The sequence below is a fragment of the Poecilia formosa genome, unplaced genomic scaffold (assembly GCF_000485575.1).
Source record: "Poecilia formosa unplaced genomic scaffold, Poecilia_formosa-5.1.2 Scaffold139, whole genome shotgun sequence".
NCBI classification, from domain to species: Eukaryota; Metazoa; Chordata; class Actinopteri; order Cyprinodontiformes; family Poeciliidae; genus Poecilia; species Poecilia formosa.
Genome location: NW_006800078.1, coordinates 1,255,027 through 1,277,337, shown reverse-complemented (window position 1 = coordinate 1,277,337; position 22,311 = coordinate 1,255,027). Strand labels below are relative to the sequence as shown.

The window sequence follows — 22,311 nt, the reverse complement described above, 5'->3', positions numbered from 1 at the left end:
ATGCTTACATAGAAATCGAGAGTTATGCAGAGTTCAGATATTACCTACCCATCTATCAGGTGAAGGAAAATCTGAAAACAAAACAGGATTTGGTAGTATTTGCCAATGGCAGCAATGTGGCGTGACAAAGCATGTGGGAGTGTGTCATAAGGGTGTAGCCAACAGCTTGTAAAATTACAGATGCAGGGGAGAAGGGGCATATGGCTAGACTCTGTTATTCTTGCTACAGACAAGAGGTGGAAGTCAAAAGACAAAAAAAAAAAAAAAAAAAAAAAAACAAGTTCGGAAGAGGTACCAGACCCTGTGGTTTGGCAGGTTAAACAGCAGAATATGGTTGCACTTTAAGAGCCATCTGATCCACAGCTAACTAGAGCCACAGTTCTGTTTGGACAAGGTACCAAAGAGAAAAGAAGGAAAAAAAAAATTTCACTTTCCATAGTTCTCCCCAGAAGAATTAATGATCTATGCTTTATTACTTGTTTCTTCCTCCCTTGCCTTTTTTTTTTTTTTTTTGCTGTTTTTTTTAGACTCCGTTTTTTAAACTTCTTATGAAAAAAATCAGGAACTTTGTCTTCAATCTTCTGCAGCCTGTAACAGTTTTTTTTACAGGATTCCCCTGTATTCAACTCCATCAACTCCAACTCCAAAAATAAACATATAGATGATATACTGAGCCTTTTACTTGTCTACAGCTGAACGCTGACAATTCACGCATCGGCATGAGCTGAAACCACACTGTTAATAAACTCAAAACTACATGCACTGAACATATTTCATCTAAGAACCGCATGGAAACTCTACACAATGCTACAGCGACATAATGCATGGCTATAATCTATCTGTGCAACCACATGAAGTTCAGCAGTAGCATAAATTATGGTGCAGGAAAATAATTAGACGCTCCAGAGGTGTGGAGGAAACGTCTACGTAAATGCAGTACACATGTACTGAGTGGATAAAGCTTGAAACGGAGAGTGTACGCTTAACATCACTTATACACCAAAGTAGATAATTAATGCAAGTGATTTTCACAGTTTTGTATGAGGAAGACTTATTGCAGTGTCCCTGTGGGAGGATCAGCATGGGTGGGCTAACAGGCACACATGCAGCGTTGGATTAGAAAGTGGTACACCACATCGTTTTATGACCGAGACATCTCTACACGGCCCTGCCTGTTTGATGGGACCTTTGACGGTCCTCCCCCTCAATCATCTTGCTCCCTCTTTGCTCGTTCCATCAAGTTTCTTTGTGTCATTTGCGATTAACGTCACAACCATCCACGAGTCTTCTTCCTCCCTAAACCTCAGTTTCTTTTTAAAACTGGCCTTTTCCTATCTAAAATGTCAGATGAACGTAAGTAGAACTTCCATTTAATTCACTCTAACGAACAGTATAAAAAGATGTTGTGCACACCTCAAATAGCTATGGTACTGTGTAAAAATGTAAGTGTAAGTTTAAAGGTTTAAAGTACCTGACAGTGAAAGATGTACTCTGGTGTAGCCTTCTTAAACTTGATGTTCCACACCAGGGCAACGCCATCCGGTTCGTGGGGAGCATCTTCATTGTTATTGTAGGACGCAACCAGTAATTCAGGATACTGCAGGAGAAAATGAAAGACACCACAAGGGTTAGAGAAAGGATGACAGAGAGACACGTGCTTAAATAAAAAGAATCAACAGAAAGATCATCTCGATCCATGTAATTTTTTAAACTGCCGTCAAGTTGTTCCTGCCTTCCCATGTTGGTGTTTAGAAAGACAGGTGTTAGGTGGGTCTAAGCTTGAGATAATGAAGCAGATTTGGTGAAATATCAAGTCCTGTCTCGTTTTTAGCTACGAATTTCACTCTTGATTTTCTCCAGTTCCGAATAGTGCATGCATACTGGGATCAATGGTGTGGAATACGTCATGTAATGTTTTCAAGACATTCCCATCTCGAGTTTTTTTTTCTCTCTTATGAAACTAAATGATCAGCTGACCAGTAATTCAAATTACAGTGCTGTATGAGTGCTCCCCAGTGGTCAGAGCTGAGTGAAGCATTGAAGAGAGATTACATAGATTAAGATTAAATGTGTCCAAATAAGGCTTGTTTGTGAGATTAAAGGTACCTTTAGAAAATAACAATCATTAAGCAGATGTTAAACATTTTTTTCTTAAGACGTCTTTTATTTGATGATGATTAATGATTAATATTTTAATCGTTATGTAATGTTTTCATTAGTTGTAAGCAGAAAGTCATTAAAATGAACGAGAATAAAGGCTTGAAAACATCCGTCTGCGCTTTTGATTTATATAGTGTGCTTAACTTAGTGAACCAAATCACGGAAATAAATACATTTGTCAATAAGTTGTCCGTATGTGAAGCATACATGGCATGTTGCAGCGTGCATGCAATGATGTTTTTCAACATGTCATTTTGTCTTCCTATGCCACTGAAACTAAAGGCAGACACTCGATATTGTGAAGGGAATCTTAGACACAGAACAAGAGGAAATTAATCAAATAGTAAAAGTGTCATATGGCATTATTGGGTGAGATTTAAATAAACTGAAACACAAAAAATATCAGGTCTCACCTGAGGGGACCAGTCGAGGCAGGTAATAACACGATGTTTGGACCAGTGCTCATCGTAGAATAGTCTGCAGAAGGACAGACTAGAGCCACTTCCCAAGTCTCTGCAAGCAGACAAGATGACGAAACTTGAGATGAATCAAAACCAAATCCAGATCCTCTTCCAAACAAACACAGGTAAAATCGCATCAGGTTGAAAGCGTGCACCTGCTGGTGCATGACGAGATAGAAACGACCCAAATAATATCATTAGATCATAAAACTAAGACCTTTTCAAACTAAATATCTTAAATATGCTTTGTTTTAAATCATTGCATTCCAGTGTAGCTTTGCCTGTTTGTTGGTGTTCTACTGGAAGATAAACCTCTGGTCCTGTTCCAAGGTTTTTAAGCCTCTAACGTTTTCTTCCATGTTTGCTTGCTACGTACAGTAGTTCTACCCATCTTCTCATCAATTCTGTCCAGGCTCCCCGTCACAGCAAAAGAAAAGCATCCACATCCACAAGCATCTACTGAGACCGAATGTGTAGCCTCATTGGTGTTGTCAAAATCCATTCACAGGCTCCAAACAAGGTTAAACAGTTTTACGTCTCCTAAGGGGCAGGAAGAAAACTGTGTGCCTTGCTTGTCATCTTAGAGAGTCTGTAATTTCAGCCAGCGATGAGCATATTCCTTGGGGTCAAACTACATGTTGCTCTGTTATGTCACTGACCACAGCAGCAATCTGTACAACAAGAAGTTATTTCTTGGTCTAAAACCATCCATGACAAAACTGAGAGGACAAAGCAACTGGACTACAAGCAGGATTTTTTTTTTTTTGGAGTACTAATTAACAAAATATATATGCGCCATTCTTACAGTGTTGGGTGAGACTGTATATAATAAAACAAGGCAGTGGAATGTGAGTTATGTACTTATGCTCTTAAAAGCACATTGCTGGGGAGAAGAAAAAAAAAAAACAGGTCCGATCTTGAGCAATGGGCTACGGCCTCTTTTAGACATAATCTTTATTTGACCACAGGCTTCATACTTCGCTGTGGCTGCAGCGGTCAAAGTTGAAGTAAATCAGTAAAAGCAGTTGTTCCATAATAGCAGCGCAGTAACCTAAAACAGCTTTGCACTTCTGGCTAGAACAACTCCAGCCGGCGGCTTGATAACCTCTATTTTGGAAGCAGTCGCTCAGATGGCAAGACAATGCTCTTGTAAGAAGCAACGGATGTCACTTCACAGGAATCTTTAACCATCTGAGAGTGTGACCTCACTATGAAAACATGCTTTTCAAAGAGCAAAGCAGCTCCCGGGCCCCAAGTGGGACACGGTGGGTTTGAGTCACTTTTAGCACATTTGCAATTTGGAAAAGTGTCAATAGATGCTTGATGTGTGGACCAAATTCACTTTGCATCCCCATTCTTTTTTAAAATATGAACAAATAATTGTTTTGGGGTTTTTTTTTTAATGATGGGATTCAAACTTTAATTGAATTTCTGGCAGATGCATCAAAAATTCTCACCCCTCTTTGTCCTCAAGGTCACGGCCGCTGTAGTCGAATAAGATGTCACTGTCCTCAGCGAGCGCTCTTTCCATCACCCGGATGCTACAGTCGAAAAAACTCTGAAACTCTGACGAGTGCAGGATCTGTTGCCTTTCCTCTTCCGTCAGTTCCCGCAGAACAGGAAAAGAACCTACAGTAAAAAAAATAAAATAAAAAAAGACATCAAAACAGGAAATAAAACTGAAAACTCGTACAATGTCTTGTTCGTATTTCACCCAGAATCCACACAATCAGTGCTGCCGCTTCACCCAGGCGCTTTGCCGCATCGCTGCGCATAGCGCATCAAGTGGCTGGTGGTGCACCACAAAATCAGGTTCATTACAAATCATCAAATTTAAAAATAAAATTTTTTACTGTTGTAATAAAAATAAAAAACTGCAGCAAAGCATCAAGCTATTCCCTCTTCAAACAACAATAAAATACTTTGAACGCATCAAAATCATGAAAAAATTATTAATACAAAAGCACCAAGGACATGAGAAATGACCCCAGCTTTTGATTTGTTTAATGTTTTTTTTTTGTTTGTTTGAAACAGACACTAACTCAAAGCCATAAAAGAAATTAAAATGTTTCTTTTAGTGTTTTTGTAAATAGAACAAATATTTCAAAAAAGAGTTTATGTGCTTGCTTGAAAGTGATAGAATTACATAAAGACCCATTATAGCATTGTGGAAAAAAAAATTAAAATAAAGAAAAACAACTTATATTTTGGACACAAGTAAAAGAAACACTTGTTCTGGATGTAACAGATATAACTTTTTCTTCTACCCACTACTTACTCTTCTTCTTTCCACCACCCAAAAACATGTTGTCACCTTGAGTGGAGAGACATGCTGACCATATTAAAACTGGTCGCTAGTCATGTGTTAAGTATCTCTAAGCGACCAGATGTGACACTTTCACACCAATCTAATAATAGTCAAAGGCTGCTCTTAATCAAAATACCATATTCTCATTAGAGTGAATCTCTCTCACTCGGTCCTGTTGTTGCTGCGCTACAGCTTGGTCTGGTAAAGTAATTGTAAGCTAGCATATTAGGCCCTGTAAAAGGGATTAGCACTTTAAGACTGATATCCTATTAATATATGCTTGACATTCTTATTTTGAGAAAGTAGTTGCTGAGTTGTTCTGTTTTGTTCACAGAGTTTAGTGAGAAACACGGCTCACCAGGCTGGTTAGTTAAATGCAGAAGAAGCCCAAGTAACCATGGAAACATTTTTTTTTTTTGTGGCAACAGTGTGAAAGAAAATAAGGAGTGGAAAAAAAAATACAGTAGGATCAATTTCTATGTTAGAGGAAGAAAAATGATGATGGGCAATGCAGTTAGCTAAAAAATTAAAAACAAAAACACTCGTTAAACATATATTAGTTTGTGAGACAGTACACAAACTTGTTATTACACAGTTTGGGATTCAGGCCACTTTTAAACCTGGACTGAACGGTAATCATGGAAACTTTTAAATAGTTTTTTATTTGAAACTTTTACTGTAATTGTGGAAAACGAGGATTCCTATTCCTATACTGACACACCATGGGAGATGCATTATTTTTGCCACACTCCCACTTCTAGGAGACAGATAAGTGACAACTGAAAACATATTAATTTGAGAAAGCAAAAACAAATGAAGTAAAGCCTGGAAAAAAAAAAAAACTTGACTGATTTACAGTTTTAATTAAAAATGCCATTGTTAGCATTTTTTTTTTTAGAAAAATAAACAAACAAAGGCACTGTCCTCTCTGCTTCTTCAAACAGATTAGCATTCTCTTTATCTCAATGAAAACCAGAACCAGAACATCATAAACTACAGGCAGTTTTAATGGATGTTTCCAAGTAAAATCCTTCAACGAGAACTTCATAAACAAGAGAAAAACAAAGCCCTGTGAGCGGCCCGCCTCCCTTTGAACGTAATGGCTGCACAGCAAGGCGTCCGGTTTTTGAAGTCACTGTCCCCTAAGCGCACACGGCCTTTTACGCACAGACACGCATGCATGCAGGCACACATGTATCGACCTTTCCCCCTGCCTCTTGACTTTGATCCCCTCATCCCTTTGTATGTTCTTACGAGTTGTCAGAAAAGACCCAGTGAATCGAGTGGCACAGATCAAAGGCTGGGCTTTCTAATAGGCCAGGATGAGACGGGTGATTGTGTGTTTACGAACGCGTGCTGCAGCCAAAAAAAAATAAAAAAAAATTCACTTTATTCAACTGAACATACATCTACAGCTTTATATTAATACACCCCAAAGGCCTTGTGTATTTTTTTTTTCTATTATAAACTACACAAACCTTTCACATGGTCTTGCACACAAACACACTTGTCTTTCCTTTGAAATGTGGCCAGAGGGTCAAGTGACACGTTTTTAATCAGCGCTGACCCCCACATGCCATGGAGCTGATATGGCGGACCCTCCTTAACCTCAACCTCAACTGTAACCTACCCCCTCCCTCCAATCAGATACAGCCACTGACTGGGCAAAAAAAAAAAAAAAAAAAAAAAAAAAAAGAAAGACAGTGTCACACATGAGCGGCCGCGTTTCATCACAGACTCACCAGCAACATGCGAGAAGCTGAGAGGCAGGAAGACTGCAGGGGAAAGAATGAGAGCTTTTGTCTTTGCTGTAATCTGTAATAACAATGTGATATATATATTTTAAATTACCCCCCCAAAATATGTAGTGTTGTCAAAAATGTTGACGAAGAAAGAAAGTGGGAGGAACATAAAAAAAAAATTAGAAAATGAAAATTTGTTGTATACTTATTTGTACTTGTATAGTATTGTTTTTGCTGAGTCATTTATTACACATCGAGTCTATAAAGATAAGAGGGGATGTCATTGATTACAGGTATTATCACACAATGTTATTTAAATAATCTAATGATTTTAGACTAACCTATAAACCATTAAAACTTATGAAATTAGTTATGACAATCTTTACAGATAGGACAATCTGAAAAACACCAGAATTTGTCAGTTGATTAATTTTTTGTTGTTGTTTTTTTATTTTTTTTTTAGAAAAGTTTAAAATGGGACAGTTTGTAAATATAATAGCAATCATACTAATCTCATCATCAACAATTCATTTTTCATTTTTTGAGCTGATGTTCTGTCATTTTCAGTAATAGTTCCCCGACCCGTAAGTAGAAAGATGTCATATCATCCTGAGGTTGTTGCAGAGAGCAGTGCGAGCCAACAGCTAATGAGGCGTTCACTGTCTGCTTTAGCTGACTTTAGTCATTTAAAACTCAGTATCTAAATGTTCAGATCAGAGGGGAAACAGCTTCCACCACTCCAGGGATGCTGTCAAGCTGAAGAAGGAGTCCTATCGGGCCTTTTTGGCCTGTGGGACTCCAGAGGCAGCTGATGGGTACCGGCGGGTGAAGCGGCATTCGGCTCGGGTGGTTGCTGAGGCAAAAACCCGGGTGTGGGAGGAGTTTGGAGAGGCCATGGAGAAAGACTTCCGTTTGGCGTCGAGGCGATTCTGGTCCACCATCCGGCGTCTCAGGAGGGAGAAGCAGTGCAGCACCAACACTGTTTATAGTGGGGATGGTGTGCTGCTGACCTCAACTCGGGACGTTGTGGACCGGTGGACGGAATAATTCGAAGACCTCCTCAATCCCACCAACATGCCTTCTGTTGAGGAAGATGAGCCTGGGGACTCTGGGTTGGGCTCTCCAATCTCTGGGGACGAGGTCGCCGAGGTGGTCAAAAAGTTCCTCGGTGGGCAGGGCCCTGGTGGTGGATGAGATCTGCCCGGAGTTCCTTAAGGCTCTGGATGATGTAGGGTTGTGTTGGCTCACGCGACTCTGCAATATCGCATGGACATTGGGGGCAGTCCCCCTAGATTGGCAGACTGGGGTGGTGGTCTCCCTGTTTAAAAAGGGGGACCGGAGGGTGTGCTCCAATTACAGGGAGACCAGGGAAGTCAATTTTGACTTCCAATGATTCACTTCCTGCTAAAGAGCCCCCTGGTGGTTGAAGAAAAATCCACAGAAAAGCCACACCGGGCTATAAGCCGCCGCAAGGATCAAAGCGTAGGAAAAAAGTAGCGGCTTATAGTCCGAAAAATACTGTATATTTTATTCATTAAAAATTGCTAATTATAACATATATTTTAATCTTAGCAATAAATATGATGGAAAAATGTTGCAATAGAATAGCAATAGAAGAAGTAGGGAGTGAGAAGATATTGTGCTGCTTTCAAACATAAGCTACAACAATTTACTGCCTCTGCTAAAAGTTATGAAAGAAGTTTATTCGCTGCTGTGGCTAAGGAAGATATATACGATGGTGATTAAAAGAAATTTAGTCAGTATTGCATTTGAGGTGTTTTTACATATAGCTAAAGGTTTTTTCAAAACAATTTGATCTCCATCTTTGCTTAAACAGCACTGGAGTAGGAGGTGTATACTCTGGTACACTATTAGTTTCAAATAACTTTAGAAGTAGAGATGTTATTATGTTTGATATTCTGCTACTCCGTGTCTTCTTTTCTTTTACCTTTACGTTCAAATTTAACAGAGAACCTTATCTTATTCTTACTTTTTTATCATCTTTATTATCATCAACTTATTTGTTTGTGAATATGGGATAGCGTTTTGCAGCAGTGAACACAAACTGCCTGCATTTTCACCACTACTATTGGAGTAAGTACAGAAGTCAGTAGTAACCACAATTCAAACTTTTGCACAACATATTCAGATATCCTCCATACCATCTTTGCTCTCCTTGTTGTCATCTTCATCCCGCAGCTCGGCCTCCGGGCCCGGCTTTGCCTCCAGCATCTCTTCATCTTCCTCTTCCTCCTCAACTGAAAGAGAGTAAAGGAAGAAGAAGAAGTAAAAAAAAGAAAAACAAGCGAGAGAGCACTCATGTTAATCAACAGCTGTTCCAATTTTCCCCGACCTCCCTCTGCGTGCCTCCTCCCCCTGCTTCTTAACAAAATAATCATTCCCAGACATGCGTCGGTACACCTGACTAACATTCACCCCAAATGGGTTGCATTTACAAACAGAGAGGTGCTTGTAGTTGAAGCATGAATGCAGCTCAATTTCAGTCGGTTACATGTGTAAGTTAAGGTACTTTGCAGTGGGAACAGATATTTCAAAAGGGAACCTGCTTTTGAATTCTTCGATTGGACATAAACAGCCTACATGACTGAGCGCACTGGTCAACGCGAACCCAAATCACAAGCACACACAGTCCACAGGAAATGTAAGTCTTGAGCGCTTTCCTCTTCCACTCTTGACCTTCGACCTGCTGGAATAGAGACCCTGTGATGTGTATGTGTGTGTGTAAGAGGGGATTCCCTCTGCGTTTACTCTAATCAGGCTCCGCAATTATGTTTGACTCTCCAGGATTTATACTGAAGTCAGTGCGGCGTGTGTGTGTGTGCGTGTGTGCGTGTGTGTGTGTGTGTCGGGTTCAACTCTGAAGGGTTACTGTCAACACAGGCACCTGCTTGTCAGCTACTGCCCCCGCCTCCCCTCGGGGTCTGTGTAGGTAACCTTCGCCAACCTCTCCTCGTTTCGGCAGCGCCCTCCCTCTGAAACAGATGCCGATAGTCGGGGGGCCCTTTCCGAAGACCTCTTAACACCCTGACACCGCGACCAGACACCTGTGGTCCGCCGGCGCGCACGCCAGACACACACACACACACACACAATCTGGCTTTCTCTCCCTCTCACACACACGCAAGCGGGGGCCCTCGCCCGCGGTGCCAGGGGCGGCGAGGGGTTAACTGGCAGGGTCGAGCTGACAACAGTTGCTCAGTCCAGTGGGAGGAAGTGACTACATCACACCCTCAGAAATGCTGCGCGCAGACACATGCACACGCAGACATGTCAGAGTGTGTTTAACTCAGCTGGAGCGCGGCCTAGGGCACCGATAAAACCACTCACTCAAGGGCTACTTTTACTCAACTGTCTCTTTATCGCTTGCACCGAGCTAAGCTTTTCATAAACTTCCTGCTTTGATTCAATTCTCGGTCTCTACGCGAATTTGAATGTATAAAAAATACAATTTTAACCCTTTGATGGCCTCTTTTTGGACCATTGGATAATGAATGAATGAATGAATGAATGAATGAATGAATGAATGAATGAATTTACCTTATTAATTCCAGTGGGAAATTCACATGAAAACATGGATGGATGGATGATCTGGAAATACAAAAAATTTTCTAACTAATTTTCTATTCTCATATAAGCAGTGAGCCAGACTTCAGAACGGCCTTACAGAGGTAGTAGCTAAGGGTCCCACGTTTTTTAGGGGGCGGGAGGCATATAGTTAATCTTTTTTTTTTTTAAATAAATGCATGTTTTTCAGACATTGTATTTTATCTAAGAGTCATAGGACCATGTTGGGTGCATCGTAAAAATATTTTTGAGATTTTTATGACTAAACAGTAATCAGTTGTTTGAAAATTATGAAGTTAGAATATTCCTTTAGGAACAACACGGACGTATTACTTGTACCATACATCAGTTCATATAGTTTTACTTATTAATGTAGTGTAATTTGCCTTAGAATATATTTCTATTGGACTGGGCACCAAAACTCCAGCCCAGGGATCCCCATCTCTGTAAATTCGGCCCTGCTTATCCAGCCCTGGAAAACACTGAAATTCAACAAACTTTATCCAGAAACTCTATTAAAAAATGTTCTTGCATCATGTAACCGATCCAGAAGCTCGGTTATCAGTGTGATAAATCCTTGATTTAATTATAATATTAGCTTCCACAACACATCCTTCCATAACTCTGTCCACGTCTGTTTGTTTTTTTGCCTTTACTTCTTCCACTAAAACAGGCTTGATATATGACTTTAATTTTCATTCTGTATACATAATAAATGACTAAGCTAAATCAAATACATGGTGTTCAGCCTGGATCCAAGTTGGTGGTTAACAGCCAGTAGTCCTGATCCAAACACCAGTGACCCACCAGTGAGGAGGAGAGGCCAGAGAAACACAGACAGGCAGACTGCCAGACTAACTTCATGTCTGAGCAGCTAAAACAGATTTTAACAGAGCACACAGCAGTAGCACTATTTTCAGCAGTTTTTTTTTTCTCTTCCTTTTAAAAAGTGTTATTTCTCTCTGGTGTGGAGTTTGTTTTTTTTTGCGCATCTGTCAATCATTTTCCCCCTCAACAAACTGCGGTTATTAATCTGAAAAGCTTCAGGATGTGCAAAAAAAAAAAAAAAAAAAAAAAGGAAAGCAGGAAGATACATTATACACACAGCTACTATTCTTCTCTACTTTCTTGACCTTATGTGACTGGTCCGGTGGTTGGAATGTGTGGTGATGGGGATGGGAGGAGTGTGAGGAGAGGAGGGAGACCACATTGAGGAGCGGTCAAACTGTCAGTCCGTGGGACCACAGGAGTCTGGAGCAAAGGAGCTTGATTCATGGCCTATGGGTTACCTCACGGAAGGGAGACGGTCCAATTCCCGTACGAAGATACTGCTGATGTCTCTGCCAATGGCCATGCATCAAGCAGTTCTGTCACAGTCCCGCACCAAAAATATCTCCACTATTTCCCTTCAGTGGGATGCTTTCAGAAATGTGTGTTGTTTTTTTGTTGTTGTTTTTTTTCCCTCCCTTACGTGTGTTCAGAAAGTCGAGCAAAAACGGGCAAATGAGAGGAGATGAAAGAAATAACGAACACAAAACTTTATGTAAAGTGTCGGAGCAAAAAACACGCGGAAAGGATCCACATGGTTTCTTATTGCATTGTAAAAAAGAAGCAGCGACGGGAAATTATAAGAGACAATCTCACAGTGTGAATGTGTCTGCCTGCCATCCCTAAGTATCGGCACATCCTTCCTGTCTCTACCTTATTCTGGTCACGAGACGCTTTCCTTTCTCCACCTGCCGCTTAATACCTCTCCTCGCAGCGGGACGACCGTTTAACTGGTATCCTCCCCGCTCAACGCAGACGGGGGGTCCACCATGATGAAACGCCACTTGGGGGCTCCCGTTTTGGCCGGCCACACGCCCGGGGTAATGATATCCTCGGCGGCCCGAGCGTCTGCATCTGGCTGCTTCAATCTTCTCCCAGCTGCTTACTCATGCTGACCGGGTCCAGTCAATTCAGAGCAGCCCAGCAGGCATGAAGGAGATATATATCGAGGGGTAAAAGAGAGAATACACACACCATCCACACACCTCGGATCGCTTCAAACAACTCGCTCTGGTGCAGCAACAAATGTTTTGTCAGACCAATCTGAAAAGCAAAAAATAAATATGCACCTATTGTTACCCAACACAAAAATACTTCACAAGCTCATATTCTCAAATTTTGGAAAAAGGAACTTGCTGTTTAAGATCTCACGTGACCTCACCACAAACGAATGGTCTTAAGGGATTGAAAACCTCTAAGACACACTGAGATCCGATTGCACCACATTTTGAGGTGTTTTGGGAATGTGTGAGGTCACATTATTTTTGCGGGGTGAATGTTAATGTGTGACGGTTAAACATTTAACTAGCATCATGTCCACTACTGATAAAATAAGGGCCCGTTTATGAGTTCTAGAAACTTCAACTACAATATAGTTATTCTGTTGGTAAAGCTGTTTGCATGAAATAAGGCACATCTCTGGTTAAAATGTACAAAAAGCCTAAAAGAGACAGAACATTAACGAATAGCTGTTTTCCTGTAGTCCTGTTTCTTAATTTATGAAGATCAGCACGCCACTGCCTTATTTGAATGTCTTTCCCATTTTGCGCAGTTGCTAAGAGAAATAGGCCTTAATTTCAAGTCATATTCACAATCCAGTGAATTAAAAGTTCCAGCACACTCTCACCAACTTACAAAAGCAAAACGGAAATTTAAAAATGTATTAAACGTAACGTACAGATTTTGTTGATAACATCCGAATTGCTACCGCTACAAAAGATGCACTGATTTCAAAACAAGTTAAGGATTTTAAAATAACATTTCCGTTCTCGTTCTTCTGTGTTTTTACTGATTTTTACTCAGCTCTCTGATTCCTTATTCGTCCCTCGATTACCCTGTGTCCATTTTGCTCTGTTCTTTTCTTCAGTACCTTTGTGCTGTGCACCTCTCGCAGCTGTTCCCCGTATGCAATCACTCACCTGTCTTGTTCCAGTAATCACCTTCCAAGCATAAGCAGCTCTCTGACTCCTTAATCTCGTGTCACTTCCTGTTTTTCTACCAGCAGTTCGGTTTTGGTTGGTTTGAATTTGGGCCGCTCTCCCCATTGAGTTCTGGATTTGTTTTGCTGAGCTGGTTGCTGTTAGTAATTACTAAAATTACTAAAGAGTACATTTTTGTTTCTCATCTGCATACCTGTTATAGCTTAGGTTTCAGTGTAGTAGGGTAATGACATCTTTTTACTGCAACAATTAATTTTAGGATACAAGATGAAATGTTACGTCTTGCATGGCACAACACAGGATTTCTTTGTTCGGTTTTGCATGATGTGAGGATGTAGGTACAAAAAGTTTCCTAGAATCATCTATGGTTGATTCTTACATATTAGGTCTGTTTCAACTAATATGTAGTCAAATATGAATCCAAAATAGCCAGCTTGCATTTTCAGAAAACAAGAAGGATCTTTGAAATGTTTGTTATTAGGGCTCCAACATTATAAGGAGATTTAAACACTGGCAGAAGTTTCAACAGAAATAGTATAATTATAAAGTCCAACAATCCTAATCCTGGAAGTTAAATATCACTTTGAATCCAACTTGTCCATGTTATTGATATCCCCGTTGACAAAACCAAAACAGCGGAGCCCGAAAATGAATGGCTCATCGATATAAATCTTTACTGCCATAATGAGGTAATGCAAATGCATTTCTAATGACTCCTGTTACGAAAAGCAGTCTAACCGTAAAAATCTGGGACGTTTTGCAGTTCCAGTTGCAGCATCTAACTAAAGTGTAGCATATCGTGTTGGGTTTGTTCACTCGTAGCGATTGCGTTCAAAGTTTCCGGCACGATTGTAATCTGGCGTGAATAGTTAACAAAAACATAGGTGCGCGTTGCGGCCATGAAAAATACCTGGAAAGGACGACACACATGCATGAGGAGAACATGCAAACTTCATGCAGAAAATCCCAGCCCAGGATTTAAACCTGGGACCTTTTTAATGTAAGGTATTAACTGACCAAATACGCAACACTATTGTTTTTATTCCCTAATAGTTTTCTGGGCCCTTTACAGAGTTCTTCAAAAAATACAATTAAACAATATGCCACCTGACCAAAAGAAGGTTACCAACTGGATGAAAAGAAAAAGGTAAAAATCTTGCCATTATAAACATTCAGCTGTGGATAATGAATTTTCTCTGGAAACTAGTTATTAAACTCTAATGTGTTTTTAACCAAGGTTGTAAGAAACAGATCTGTTTGCTCTGGTAAACCTAAAGTTTTTGATATGTACAATTTTTGTCAGAAACTAATTGAATAAACCAATTCAGGATATCAAGGAAAGTTGTTAAAGAACAATGATAAACCATTATACTCAAGGCAGAATGTGGTCTGGGATAAAAAGAAAAAGTGAAATGATTTTCAATGTGATCAGTTCAGTATTTGAAAATTAGAAATGTAAAGTAAACATCACACAATGATTAGATCACTTTTGCTGAATTTTCAACCAAACTGATTTTCTATCAAGCACATATTTTGCCAAAATGCCAAAATTTGTCAGCCTCAAAGAGAGAAGTTCAGAGTCCGAAACCACAGAGTGAAAAACTCTTTCATCTGTAATCTGACTCTCTTCTTTTTCTGGACAGAAACAAATCTTGTGGAACTACAAAGGCTTATGGAAACCCAACCAGGGCGAACGCTCACCATAATCAAAACTAAAACCGGTATAGCGATATGATGCATTCAGCTACACTGCTGAGAGTGATTACCTCGACATATAGTGGATTCTGCTAAGTAGATGATTGAAATAACGCGGCTGAGAGCGATGGGCTGATCTGTTTGTGGATTAAAGTAAAAACAGACTTAATGAAGACTGATCAACTGCTGGGAGTTTCATTAGCTTAAACATGTTGTACCATTTCTCAGTTGGAGGTTACCTCAGCGCGTGTGAGGGGAAAGATATTGGCTGCATATAAAAGACGCGGACCGTCTATCGCTCCTCTTCTCTTCTGGTACATGAAGCACAATGGCGTGATGCGTCAGAGCAATAAAGTGTTGGCATGTGTCCTGTTTGGTTAGGGATCAAAGCGTCAGCTAAACCTTGATTCTGAACCCAATCCACAGTCGGGTGTTGGTGTTGAAATGCGTTAGCGCATGCCTGGAGCGGTTATCAAAGAGCTGCGGGTGTTTGTGTAAAAGGGAGGATGAGAATGAGCGCCGCTTGTCATCAAATACAGCGAGGGGGGGCAGAGCTGCTGACTTATCACGGCAGCATGGAGGTGACTACTGAACTGAGCTGAGTCACGCACGTTTTGAGTCGACAGATCTCGTCCCAGTTTGTGTTCGGCAACAATGAGGAGACTGCGGACACACAGGGAGAATTGCAAAAGAAGAGAAAAGAAAAAACTAGCAGGAGTTTTGGAACTGCACATAAATCAGAATGGATTCGTATCAGAAGTTTGACTTCTGGGCTGCTGAACTGCTGCTCCCATGTTGTGGCCCTAAAAGGACCTAAAAGAACCACAACATGGGAGGTTTGCAGAGGCCAACCCCATTTGAAACCTCCTCTTATGTGGCCCTGACACAACATACGCTAACCCTAAAAAAAGAGTAACTCTAATCCCAACTCGGTTATTTTAAGAAATGAGAGGTTTAAATGGAACGAATGAATGTAAATGGAACTCCAAAATTATTCACCCAACTTCAGGAAAAAGTATTAAGAAACCCTATTTAGAGTTTTTTTTATTATTATTTTTTATTAAGTATTCACAACTTTACATGTTTCACACAATTTGTATTTTCCTGAGATTTTATGTTTTGCATAAGTGGAAGAATACAGAAATATGTGAGGTTTCTTAAAAATCTTAAAATTGTCACCTGCCTTTCTTAATCTGACTGCTACATTCAAATAATATTTACCGCTGAACAAAGTTGGAACATCATTGTCTGTTTGACCTTGGAACACAAATGCAAGACGCATTTTTAAAACAATTTCACAGGTATGAGAAAAGTGCTTTTAAGCTCTTTTTATTGTCGTGTGTATTCTCGAGATTTAGAACAAGTACTCCGTATTACTTGCTGTAGGCTCTGACAGTTAAAACCAGCTATATTCTCCATCTGAGCACAGAGGAAAAACTGCAACCATTTTAGGGACCCCAGTTAGCTCGCTAGGATGGAAAATTGCTGGTTTGGAGCTATCCATTCGTAAAGCCGAGCAGATCTTTTTCTGAGAGGTGAAAGGCCGGTCCAACCTGCTCAGGAATCTTGCTGATCGTCGCACAGACAGACATCGCAGTCGCAACTTCTTGAAAAGACATCACACTGTGAGGGCACAGCGCTAAAATGGCCTGCAAAGTGGGGACATTTGTTGAGTAACCGGTTGGAAAAAGAAAAGAGTTTTGGGCCACGAAGAGCAGATTTTATTCATTTACAAGAGAAAGCCAAGATGCACAAAGAGCCAGGCGCTCATAATCTTTTACAGCCATTTTTGCTAATTTTCCTCAATTTTTCCCTTATTATTTATTCTAATAGAAACGCTGTTGAAAATTCATCATGGTTCATCGAGGAATGATTGCCACAGTAGGGGTAAAAGTATTCCCCCACACACCGACACATTAGCAGCAGGACCTAATGCAAAACTGGCAAAGCTGAAACCCACAGCAGGATTTAGATTAATGCATCTCTTCACCACACTTCCCCACACTGATCAGACTTTGTATATGTGTGTGTGTTCGAGTCTGCATCCACCGTAAACACACACGCCATTCCACACATAACCTACTTTCATTAATGCAGCCCTTACAGCCCTTTAAGGGCTCTGTGGCTAACTTTTGCTGAGTACTGCGGGCTGCTGATTCCCTCTCCTTTCTTTCTGTCTGTTCAGGACGCCACACTCTTTCCAGCAGTGCCACCCAGGCTTGGCCCCGACCCAGACCCACATCTTTAAAATGAGCCATCATGGCCGTGCCGTGCCATGCTCCGAGTCCCACCGCAGGGCCCTGATTAAAACCCATGACTTCAAACTTTCCAAACTGTCAAAAACCCAGTCAGAGCGAGAGAGCTAAGGGGATGAATCAAAAGACGGAGAATGTCCTTTGAAAACACAAACAAACAATGAAATGATGTGGCACCTACTAACTTATTATTTGCGTCTCCATCTGTGTGGCTAAGACGTCGACCGGTGGTCCACGCTTCCCCATTGGTGTTTCATTTAGTTTTATGGTTACGTGACAAAAGTATTTCATAAAAGCTAAAGGTCAAGATTTTCCAGGTTGTGCTAAAATAGACAAAACTATTTACAGATGCTTCAATAGAGTTTATGATTCATAAAGCAGCTATGTTAGAGAAATAATATATATCCTAAAAGAGATTAGGAGTTTATTACTGTAAGAGTTTGGAGTGGGATTATTTCATTCAATTTCAAAAAATATAAAATCTGGTTAAGACGCTGTAATTTCAGGTTGGTGAAAGTTGAGACAAGAAAAGCAACATGTGCCAAGAGTGCTCCCTGCTGGCGAGTTGAGGAACATCAAGACTACTGAGCCTAATGAGGCCGTAAACTCACTATAACGATACCATGTGTTTAATAGCGATAAGTGGCAGCTTTATTTTTAAGAAAGCAAATAACTTTTGACTAAAGATCAAATACAAACAGATTATTGTCATTTATTTCGATTTTTTTTATATTTTTATTTTTGGTTAAAATACAAAATATAGAATGTATACAATACAAGGGGTGAAACTGTCCATAAAGTTCTCAAACAAAACAACCGATTAAAGTTAAGCTATAAGCTGCAGCCCTGAACCATATCAAATGAAAAAAACCCTGGGATCCACTGATTTTTTTTTTTTTCTTTTTTCTCTGGTGTAAGAAGAGAGACCACCCAGGCAAACGTTAGAAACCCACAGTTGTTTTATATGGGTGGAAAAAAGACAGTATGAGGGGGACAGGGTGGGGCCCGAAAGTCAAAAAGTCAAGACCAGAGCACTGCAAAACCAAGAACATGAGAGGGCTGAAAGACAGAAAAATGGAAACCTGAAACTGCATTTCAACTCATCTCAGGTACTCATCAGATGACAAATACTATTTCGGGTGATAGTCATGTTACTGGAGAGAGAGAAGGCATAAGGTAGGGGGTACAGACAGGGTTCATGTACCTCATTATACAGTGGTCATAGTGGAAAATTGCAATCATCTGTGACTTGCCTCAGGCGCTGCGAAAGGCTTCTTTTCTCTCCATCGTGCCAGATTCTTGTGTGTTTTAACAGCCTTGATCATTCCGACTCAAACCGCTTTGGACCCCAGATCAATTTTTGCAAGTGAAACAGGAGTGAAGGCTGAGCGCCGTGGAGAGCGGTGGAGTTGAAACCAAACCCCAAAAGAGACAATTACGAGTCTTCTGCGAGGGAAAACGTCACATCCACTGTAATGCGAAAAGCTGGCTCTGAATCTGAGAAGTGGGACTGCGAGAGCACGAACGTGTACACGCACCCGCTCCAGCAGAATTACAAGAAAAGGCTTCTCCGAGGCGATAGCTCTATAAAAAGACACATCAGCAAACATGAAAAGACAAATTCTTCCACTTTGGTTTCTTTTTTTTTCCTTATTGGTGCTTTTCTCTAGACTTTCGACACGCTCACACCCCTTCTGGTCAGTTCAGTCTGTTGTCTGACTGGGACAACAACTAGAGGTATGAGACAAGTACTTCCATATGCGGCCGGGCACACATGCGCACAGAACAAAATACACACACACACACACACACACGGACATGCATGTGGTTGACGAAGCAGAATACACTCCTATAAGCCGAATTCTTCTGTCAACGGCTGTAGCGACGGCCCAATCTGTGAGTTTCAGATAAAGTTAGTAAGTTACATGCAGTGTTCTCTTCTATTTGAATGCATAACAGTTCAGATGGTTTGTAGGAAATTATGCAACTAAAATAATACAAAGAATGTCTTAATTGCATTCTTTTAATATATGTGTAAATGGTATGTTTTGCAAAAGTATGACACTTGCACTGATCAGGCCTTTTTTTCTTCTCTCAAGTCTAAAGTGTTGATTTTTAGATTTGTTCTGTTCTGATAATCCTTCCATGTACTTCTGTACATTCAGTCTTATTTGTGTAAACACTGATTGTAAACATTGTCCTTACAAGATTAATCCCATTTATGTATAACATATGCTCCCCCCAGACGTGCGTTTCCTTTTTATCTGCTGTAGAATAAGAATGAAGAAAGTGAAAAATATGAATTTCCATTTCAGGATTTCACAAGTTTCCTAAAATAAAAAGCGACGTATAAACAATTAAAATATATTTACACGTGATGAACGTTGCATTCAGCTGATAAGATGCAGAGAATAGCACCAAAAGGCTAACACCGGCACACAAAAAAAATTGTTTTACGGGGATTTGAAGCTTGTTAAATAAGTGATTTTTGCACCGATCTTGATTTTGAGTCTGAAAATCCAGAATTTGGATTCTGATTCCATCCGGTCTGAACTGGCTTGTGACGAGAAGTACAAAATAGGGAAGAGATTATTACAACAAAGATCACATAAAAGGAACATTCAAATTGACTCGGATGATCCACAGTCCATGATGGACGCTACAGCGAAGCTCAAGCTGAACTGGTTGATGATGAGGATAATGGCTGCTCTCAGAACTTTTTCATGTACAAATATTCCCTTTTAGCATTTCTTATTCTACGGATTTCTGAACGTTTGTCATTCACAAATATCATAAATCTAACGTAGCAAACATTTAAACAATCTGAAAAGTGCATAAAGAGATAGAGAACTTAATTTGAAGTTTCAAAATCGGCGCATAAATGAATAAGCTGCTCCATTTTAATCATTCAAAAACATATGAACAGCCACATGTCGGTTTTTATATAAGTAGGTTTTTGGTTTTTCGTCAGTGAATATTTATTCCAGTATCCTTTAGCAAGACTTAAGTGTTAACATCTGTCTGAATGCTCACGTATGAGTCCTCGGCTATCTTGATGAATGGAACTGTTTCTTTTCAGACTGATGCCAGGTCATGGTGTTTGCTTGTTTTGGGGTTTTCTTTATTCACGCCCCACTAAATTTTGCTAGAAAGCCTCCTTTCGCAAGAAACATATTTATAGGGTGAAGTTCTGACCAACGTCACACTTGAGCTGTACAGAGACCAAAAAGCCAATGGGCCAGAAAATATTGCAAACTGAAGCGAAGGAAAAAGTCACAGGCACACATTTTTAGATACAGACGCACAAACAATACGTAAACTCTTGAACCGTTAAACTTTTAACCCCGAGAAGGGGCTTTTCCAACATCGCGTTATCTAATTATACACATATACACAAAGAGTTTCATCTGTAATGGCCCCCTTTCTGGTTCACTGCTAACAATTACTGCTACAGTATCAGAGCCACTTTTTTTCAGTGTAATCTTTACCACACCTCCCGTATTAGTTTCTCTGCCAGTCCTCTACTTAAACTCTGACATTTATCTTCACCTTTTACCACCTTTCAGTATTTTGTTCGTTTTCATCATTTTCTTCCGCTTTCACTGACTTCTTTCACAAGAGCTATTAAGCGTCTGTTAAGCGCTCCGCCTAGCGAAAGTAATTCACAACTAACTTGTCCCATCAAAAGTTACGCAGCGGGTTGTTTTTCAGACCTGGAAGATCTGGAGTGGGTCATTATCCATCGTGTTTTCTGGATCAGGATCTGGTCTGATCGCAAACTGCAGACAGCAAACCAAAAATAGATGGCTCGCGTCCCAGATGTGGACCTCGGGCCATCATTTGAGGACCAACACTGTAGGCTAAGGTTTGACTTACAAATGTGATGATGATGTGTGCTGTCCAGTCCTGGCCAAACTGTCAAAAGTGATATTTATCTATTTGTAAACTAATCTTACGAGTTTGTGTATTACATGCATATGTAACAGTACAAAAATCACGGTTCGGCATATATCAATGTTTGGTACATTTTTGGTGCATTTCGATCAAGAGAAAAAAAATAATAGGCATTTTTCAAATTTTACAATTAAGTGAAGAATCAATGGTTTGCATTTTCTGACATTAATCTTACTTTATCAATGTGTTTTAGCATTTCAAGAAGTGGCCAGGATAGAAGTAACTCAAGATTTGGTTTGATTGGGTCAACCAATGAAATCCTTAAACAACAATGTCCACAGTGGCAGTAACCTTAGCTTGACCCTACTGATTCCAGTTACCGTAACACACAATGCTAGTCTTTTATTAATTTCTCCACAATCCAGTCATACTCATCCATGTCCCACAACAACTGTGTCCATTCATACGGCTGAAAACAGAAGTTAATAGTCGGAGCCAACCGTGACTGGACTTAATCTGATTGCGTCGCACAATATAAACTGGTTATGGACTAATCAGAGGACTTTCAAAAGGAAACCGGGAAATACTGCAGCCTGTCACAATATCAAGACAGCAAACTGGTGGCAGCCATAGAAATCCTCATCATCAGCTTGTTTAGCTTTTAGTCTGTCTAACAAACTTTATAGGAGCTTTAAAACACAAAGTGCAGATCAAATCTAATTTAATGCCACTGCATCCAGGGTTCCAGCTGCACAATGAATAAAACACACAACACAAAACAGCCACCACAACATGAGGGCAAATATGAGAACACAACAGGTTGGAAGTTCAAGAGGGAAAAACCTTTCACTCATTTTGTGGCTTAGTTTAAACTGTAGTGAAAACTTAGAATATGATTATAAATATTTTGGGGATTTCTAATCATATTCTGAGATTATAAATGAGAGAGGGGGCCTTGGGGTTCCCCCGGAGGAGCTGGAAGAAGTGGCTGGGGAAAGGGAAAAGATTATAAATCTTTTGGGGATTTATAATCCCCAAAAACCGAAAAAGGGTAGAGTGCCTTCTCTGGGTCAGGGGGGTCGTCCTGCCCCAAGTGGAGGAGTTTAAGTATCTGGGGATTTTGTTCACGAATGAGGGAAGAAGAGACTGGGAGATCGACAGGCGGATTGGGGCAGCATCTGCCGTGAAGCGGGCGCTGTACCGGTCTGTCGTGGTGAAGAGAGA

The 22,311-nt window shown here is 40.3% G+C and overlaps 1 protein-coding gene across 1 annotated transcript in view; it reads right to left on the bottom strand.

The window, feature by feature from the left end:
• LOC103145310 (cytoplasmic dynein 1 intermediate chain 1-like) overlaps positions 1-22,311 on the bottom strand; it is a gene marked incomplete at its 5' end in the record, with an annotated part of 63,021 nt that overhangs the window by 36,984 nt on the left and 3,726 nt on the right. The window contains 4 exons of the mRNA XM_016676683.1: positions 1,472-1,597; positions 2,574-2,673; positions 4,079-4,250; positions 8,834-8,929. Coding sequence (XP_016532169.1) covers positions 1,472-1,597; positions 2,574-2,673; positions 4,079-4,250; positions 8,834-8,929 — 494 coding nt within the window. The remainder of the gene's footprint in view (positions 1-1,471; positions 1,598-2,573; positions 2,674-4,078; positions 4,251-8,833; positions 8,930-22,311) is intronic.